The 7926-nt window shown below is 39.6% G+C and overlaps 1 protein-coding gene across 1 annotated transcript in view; it reads left to right on the top strand.

Moving 5' to 3' along the window:
* Positions 1-273: 273 nt before the first annotated feature.
* LOC143289572 (putative ATP-dependent RNA helicase DDX47) overlaps positions 274-7926 on the top strand; it is a 13843-nt gene continuing 6190 nt past the window's right edge. Inside the window, exons 1-6 of the mRNA XM_076598597.1 lie at positions 274-365; positions 2552-2740; positions 3413-3484; positions 5406-5476; positions 6408-6455; positions 6971-7042. Coding sequence (XP_076454712.1) covers positions 329-365; positions 2552-2740; positions 3413-3484; positions 5406-5476; positions 6408-6455; positions 6971-7042 — 489 coding nt within the window. The 5' untranslated portion in view covers positions 274-328. The remainder of the gene's footprint in view (positions 366-2551; positions 2741-3412; positions 3485-5405; positions 5477-6407; positions 6456-6970; positions 7043-7926) is intronic.

The raw sequence follows: 7926 nt of genomic DNA, 5'->3' as shown, positions 1-7926 counted from the left end.
TTCTTCTTCTCCAGACTGGCAACAGCAACAAAAACTGCAAGTTAGTTGTTGCCAGTCTGTCAGTCTGCTGGTGTGTTTTGCTTCATTATATTGTTGTCATTGTCATCATCATCACCATATTGGTTATTCAGCTTATTGTCATCTTCTTCTCTGTCTTTTTCTGTTTCTTGCTTGAGTGTTTACTTCCTCATTAACTTAGTTAATATGTCATCTTCACTATCTCATTATCATTGATATTATTATAATTATTTGGCTCCCTTCTTGTGTGCAGGGGGTGGTGGAGGAGCTGTGTTCAGCCTGCACTAACCTGGGATGGAAGGCTCCCACCATGATCCAGGTGGAGGCTCTGCCTGTGGCTTTGTCAGGTCAGTGGACTGTCCATTTGGACATTGTTGTTTTTCTGTGTCACTTATGACATAGGCGATATCCACAACTTCCCCCCCCCCCCCCCCCCCCAAGACGGACTGAGTAGTGTCCACAGCAAGGAATGGACGCAGAAATGAGGATATTGCCCACTTTTATTATTTGACTGTATGGTGTGACATTCTTCTTCAGCTCCAATATTCCTATAACTATGTTACAAAGCTGTGTGTGTGTAAGACTGTTATTATATCTGTTTGCATGAATTCATTTTCTTACCAGTTTTGAGAATTTGGTATATGACTCATGCCTTACAAATGAATAATTTGGCATCTATAGATGACATCTATAGTTACCCAGATAGATATTGTACGGTCATACTTACGCTTACAGTTTGGATTTACCTTCGCTTCAGGTATTGTTGAGCCTATGTCCAGGTATTGGATACACTCAAAGCACACGTAGTCTTCTCTCAGTTTGAGTCCAAGAAATAAAAATCACAATGCATGTATAGATTTATATGTATGTCACTATAATGACTAAGTGACATCTCACATGAACAAACACTTGCTCTTTCAGTTTCACCTGACCTGCTGAAATTTTGAATGTACAGCTTTAAACTTAAAGGCATGCCAGTAGAACCAACAAAGGCAGCGTCCTAGATCATAATAATGGTCAAGATCCACATGAATTAGAAATGATCTGTGCTGACACCATGCAGCTGTTTTTCACTTTGAATTTGATTTTTAAACTGCTTTCTTCCTGCTTAAATGAAAAAGATGTGTGGTCATGAATTGAGGGTATACATTTATGAGTGTCCCCGACCCCTCGAAATTGGAAAGGAAGCACTGCATGATCATGGATCATGGAGTGGCTGCATTGGATGTTCTGAATACTTCCTGAGTGAACACATAAAAAGAGCAAAAAAAACCCCGTGAATCAAATCTTCAGTCTGACACGTAAATAAGATAAGTTGCCTTGCTTGGCCACATCTTGATGGGAAAACCTGGATGGTCATGACAGAAAAGTATGCCTGCATTTGATTTGTGTGTAAGACCTTGAATGGGCATTTTATTAGAATGTGCTGCAGCTGAGTGACCCTCTGAAGGTGGTCTGGGGCCCCAAAGAATCAAGGTAGAATAGGACGGGCACAACAGCTGAGTGGTTAAAGCGATGGACTTTGTATCTGAGGGTCCAAGGTTTGAATCCCAGTCATGTCGCCTGGTGGATGAAGGGTGGAGATTTTACCGATCAGCCACTCCATGATAAACAGATGTGCGGACGTGCTAGTGCCTGAACCCCCTACGTGTGTATTAATAAAAACAATTATTCAAATATGCACATTAAAGATCTCGTAATCCATGTCAGCATTCGGTGCGTTATGGGGACAAGAACATAACCGACATGCATACTCCTGAAATTAAGTATGTTTGCTTACATGGCAGGGGTTAAAACGGTCATTATTTATACGTAAAATAAGAGCCCAGTCATGTATGCAAGTGAAAGTGGGAGTCGCAGCACATGAACGAAGAAGAAAAAGACAGAAGAGTCCTTGGGACCCCCAGCATTTTTTAAGTCATCAGAAGCCCATGATAGTGCAATAGCAAGCTTCATTATTACTATATTAGGCTTTTGAAAAATTTCAAGTGCGCTAACAATGCATGGCCAGTTTAATACTCAGTGGACTGATGGCCTAGAGGTGAGGGTGTCCATCCAGGAAGCGAGAGAAGTGCACTGGTTCGAATCCCAGCACATTCGCCAGTATTTTCTCCCCCTCCATTAGACCTTGAGTGGTGGTCTGAATGCTTGTCACTTGGATGAGATGATCAGTCAAGGTCCTGTGTGCAGCATGAACTTAACGCACGTAAAAGAACCCACAGCAACCACAGGGTTATCCCTTGCAAATTCAGTAGAAAAATCCACTTCAATAGGAAAACAAATGAGGCAGGAAAAAAAAGAAAAAAGAAAAAAGGTGGCACTCTGAGTGTAGTGACACGCTATCCCTGGGGAGTAGCAGCCCAAATTTCACACAGAGAAATCTTTTGTGACAAAAAAGAGTAATACAATACAATACAATACAATACAATACAGTACAATACTTCTGTGGCATTATCAAACAAAGCTCATGTTCCATTCCGCTCTCTTTCTGTCTCTGTCTCTCTCTCTGTCTCTGTCTCTGTGCGCCTTGCAGGCAAAGACATCATTGGCATCGCACAGACAGGCTCTGGGAAGACAGGTGCCTTTGCTCTGCCCATTCTGCAAGCCCTCCTTGATCGACCGCAGCGACTGTTTGCCCTGGTGCTGACCCCTACAAGGGAGCTGGCCTTTCAGATCGCCGAGCAGTTCAAGGCGCTGGGATCAGGCATAGGAATTCAGTGTGGTAGGTTGTGTGTGAGAGTGTGTGTGTGCATGTGTATGAGTGTGTGCACTTTGGTCAGATATCTTTGAATAATTTTTTTTTTATTTTCAGTAAAACTATAAAAAGAATATATATATATATAAAAAAAAGAAAAAAAAAAGAGTATTAATTTCAAAATGGTACTAATCAGTTAAAGGAAAAGAAACTTATTATCAAACTTACTTACATCTGTATTGCTCAGACAGGATGATCGAATTAGTCGTAAGTTTTTGCAAGGTGTATTTTAGAAAAGAGAGAAGAAAGAAAGGAGGGCAGGGGGGTTATGACAGAGAAAATCTTACAATTTTAGTTATAACATCTCACCTTTAAAGTACTCTATGTTTGTTTTGGTGTTTGAAATGTTGTATGTACATATATTTGAATATATCTAGATAATATATGTGTATAAATATATACATACTATATGTCCATCTGGTATGTATCTCCTTAGTTATGTATATGAATTTTATGATATAGGAAACTACAGTGTGTACTGCAGTGTGTGTGTGTGTGTGTGTGTGTGTGTGTGTGACGGCAGTGACAGTGACAGTAGTGTATGTTTCGATTTTGTGAGTTTTATGGGCTGGAGGGTGTTTTTTCTAGTCATTGTTTTGGAAACTAATGAGGCTGCGTTTGGTTCTTTCTGTGATGTAGCTGTGATCATCGGAGGCATCGACATGTCCACACAGGCTCTGATGCTGGGCAAGAAGCCTCATGTCATCATAGGTGAGATTCATGGCATTTACCAGTGCTTTCTGTGTGTGTGTCTTGCTTTTACGTTTTTTTGTTTTTTCCTTCTTAACTTCCTTGCTTTCTTTTTCTTTTCTTTGTGATTTGTAGATCTATCTAGTGTATGCTTGAGATTGTGTTGTTTTGCAGGAGTAGGAAGAGGATAGAAGTTAAAAGATAAATGGTAATTGCTTTCCAAAGAAAATACAACAAAAAAAGAAGAGAAAAAGACAGCGGTTCTGACTACAGAAAGATAAAAGATATCTTATTAGTATTATTACTACTATAATAATTATTATTGCTACTAATACACTGACGTATTATTCTTTTAATTCTGTTTGATTTTTGTTCTAGTTTTTTAAATGTTTTTAAATGTCTGATTATCATTTTGTTTCAAAGACTTTTCCTTTCCACTGCATTGATCTGATGTGTGTCACTGTGCGTGAGGATGTGAATAAGATTTTATTTTGATTAAGCAGCATTGTTGTCAGTGTATGTGCATGCAGAGGAAGGTGGGAGGAAAGGGGGGGGTCTTGGTAGATCACGAGAAATGCTTCGCTTCTGTGGAAAAAAAAAAATGTCCTGCATATGTTTTATTTTGCAATGCATTCCTTCAGCTGTGTTATAAGATAAGATAAGAATAAATTTATTATCTCCAACTGGAGAAATTTGGTCAGGTGCATTATCACAACATAGACAAGTAAACAACATGGGGACCATAACTGTAAAAGTCAACAACAGCTTTTACGAATATTACGAAGATACAAATGTAAAAAATATCACATACACCGTTTCATACATACATCCACACACTGCAGGTAATACCTAGTATTCTTAATGTAAAAACAGAAAGAATTAAGAAACATTATTTGAATATAATTATAAACATAGCCTGCTATACTGCACATTGATTATAATAGACAGATAAGATAAGAATAAAGATAGATTGCAGAAAACCGCAACCAGATAATCAGCACCACCACCACCACCACCACCCCCCCACCCCACCCCCCCGCACACACGCACAAGCACGGATTACTTGATTAAACAAGAGTAATAAACATATGTTCTCAAATAAAAGCATTTCACATATTCGCTTTTAAAAACATTGCAATTAATTATTACATCGTAATTATTAAACATAAATATATTTAGAATATGGACGTTAGCATTAGACATATTCCATTGTACATTCATCCTGCATATTGCACATTATTCCTCCTACATATTGCACATTCATTATAACCAATTGTCACGTTTTTAAGCTCAGTAAACACACACACACACACACACACACACAACTAGAACAAGGTACAGCCTATCATGCACGGACTTTCACACGTCTCACATGAGAGTGCGCGTGCGCGCACACACACACACACACACACACACACACAGTTCTCAAGAATTTAAAAGGTGGATTGAACGTGGAATAAAAGTCTTCAGAGCTCTGGATTTCAACTTAAAAGTTCTGTAGCTGTATATCTTCTTCTTTGCTCATGGGCTGCAACTCCCATGTTCACTGGTATGTGCACGAGTGGGCTTTTACAGGTATGACCGTTTTTACCCCGCCATGTAGGCAACCATACTCTGTTTTCAGGGGTGTGCATACTGATTATGTTCTTGTTTCCATAACCCACTGAACGCTGACAAGGATTACAGGATCTTTAACGTGCATATTTGATCTTCTGCTTGTGTATACACACAAAGGGTGTTCAGGCACAAGCAGGTCTGCACATATGTTGACCTGGGAGATCTGAAAAATCTCCACCCTTTACCCACCAGGTGCCCTTACCAAGATTCGAACCTGGGACCCTGCTGCATATGAATGATTCGTTTTTGTTACTATTATTATTATCATCATTGTTATTCACTTATTGTAAATTGTCATCATTCTTATGTGTGTTCCCCCTTTCAGCCACACCTGGGCGTCTGGTGGATCACCTGGAGAACACAAAAGGTTTCAGCCTGCGAGCTCTGAAGTTCTTGGTGAGTTGATGATGCTTCAGTTTGGATTTATCAGGCCTGCATGGTATTAGATGGTTTGAATTTTGTTCCCTTTTAACTCTTTCACCACCACGTTTCTGTGTGAAAAACACTCACCAGCGCCAAATATTTTAGACACGATGCTGTGTCACAGACTTCGGTTCGTGTCAAAACAACACAATGGATTTTTTCACTTAAAACTCGGTAAGGGGGCAAAGGCTATTCATTGCTTTATTGGCGGGAAACTGGCTGCAGCTGTCGAGCTTGGTTACAGTGTGAAAAATGGTCTTATCAGCATGACTCCTCGATGTCTACTAAAGTCGCCTGTGGCAGTGTGCTGTCTTGTCATCTAAAGTCGGCTGTGGCAGTGAAAGAGTTAATTTGATTGCAGACAGTTTGTGAGTCTTTTGTATGTTTGTTTTTTTTTTCTTTCTAGGTGTTTTTGTCTGTCTTTGTTCCCTGTGAGGTTTTCTCTTTCTGTCTTTGTCAGTTTTAGTCTGTCCTGTGGCTTTTTTGTCAGCCTGCCACACACTGTTATGTCATGTTCTGTCGAATATTTTGTGTGTGTTTTTATGTTGTTTTATACTGATAAGGTTCTGGAGTCTTAGTTACCCCTCGATTTTGATTATTTTCCTCATCCACAGTTTTACTTTTAGAGAAATCTGTTGGGACAAAAGGGTAACATAATACTACACAATGCAATGTGATAGGTTTTGGGGTTTTTTGTTGTTGTTTTTTAACAAAGCAAAGTAGTACATTTGGAAAGGAGTTGTGGTTTGTTTGTTTTTCTAGATTTTCATGTTGGAAACATGTGCATTATGTAAAGATTTTCATTTACTTTTTTCTTGTTGTTACAGGCTTTTATTTTTCATGAATTTACATGTCATGTTCTATGTTTCATTCCTTTTATTTCTTTTTCTTTTTTTTTCCTCAGGTGATGGACGAAGCAGACAGGATATTGGACATGAATTTTCAGGATGAGGTGGGTTAACTTTGTGGGTGGGTGTGAGAGCATTTTTGTGGATGAGGGTGTGTGTCTGTTTTTTTACATTTTATACTGTGTAAATGAGTCGGTTGCCAGTTGTGTTTATAAAGTAGAATAGCGCGCATGCGTGTGTGTGTGTGTGTGTGTGTTCTTATGAAAGATGCTGCGCTGCAAGTAACTTTAAATGGATAATACATACACACACATGCGCGCGTGCACACACACACACACACACATGCACACACACCCATACACAGGCACACACACACATACACACACACACACACAGACACACACACACACACACAGAGATAAAAGATTGGAGAAACACATACACATACACACACACATACACATACACACACACACACACACACACACACACACACACACACACACACACACAGAAAGGAAAAAATACAGATCCATTGTCTCACAACATTGCTGGATGCTGTCATTAAGTTTCACACAACGTACTGAAGAACCTATATTACAGTACTTATCTGTTTCAGGTCGACAAAATACTGAAAGTCATTCCAAGGGAGAGAACAACATTTTTATTCTCTGCTACGATGACCAACAAGGTACGTCTGCAACGTCCAAATACACCAACAGTTGGCCCACCTTCTGGAAATTCTGAGCTGGAAATTTCCTCTTTTCTTTTGCATTTGTTTCCGGCTTTCTTTTTTTTCATTTTTTATTTATTTTATTATATTTTATTATCTTTTTTTTTTCTTTTTTTTTTTTTAGTTTTTGTTTCTTTCACAACTTCTGGTTTCATATGCCTGCTTTATTTTATTATGTTACTTTTTTTGTTTTTTGTCACAACGGATTTTTCTGTGTGAAGTTTGTGCTGGCTGCTCTATCTGGGGAGAGCGTGTTGCCACAGTACAGCACCACCCTTTCAGCATCTATATATGTGTATACGTATATGTATATATATATATATATATTTTTTTTTTTTTTTCACTAATGTCTCAGGTGTATTTGCTGCACTATCAAAGTGGGTTTCTCCACAGAAGTTTGCCAGGGACAACCCTTTCATTGCCTTGGGTTGTTTGTACGTGTGTGAAGTGCATGCTGCACATGGGACCTAGATTCATCATCTCGTCTGAATGACTAGCATCCAGACCACCACTCAGGGTCCAGTGGAGGGGAAGAAACTTCTGGCGATTGTGGGATTCGTGCCTGTACCCTGAGATTCTGTGGAGCGTTGGCCTAGTGGTAACGTGTCCGTTTAGCAGGTGAGAGAAATGAGCGCACTGGTTCAAATTCCAGGATTTTCTTCCTCTCCACTAGACCCTGAGTAGTCGCCTGGACGCTAGTCATTCAGATGAGACAATGAAGCTAGGTCCGTGTGTGCCTGCGGATGGCCAAACTCGACGGGAGATGTGGTTGTGTTGTGGTATTGATTACCTCCTGTGTGTGTGTGTGTGTGTGTGTGTGCGTGTGCAGGTGATTAAACTAG

The sequence above is a fragment of the Babylonia areolata genome, chromosome 14 (genome assembly GCF_041734735.1).
Source record: "Babylonia areolata isolate BAREFJ2019XMU chromosome 14, ASM4173473v1, whole genome shotgun sequence".
Lineage (NCBI taxonomy): Eukaryota > Metazoa > Mollusca > Gastropoda > Neogastropoda > Buccinidae > Babylonia > Babylonia areolata.
This window is presented reverse-complemented; position numbering and strand designations above follow the sequence as displayed.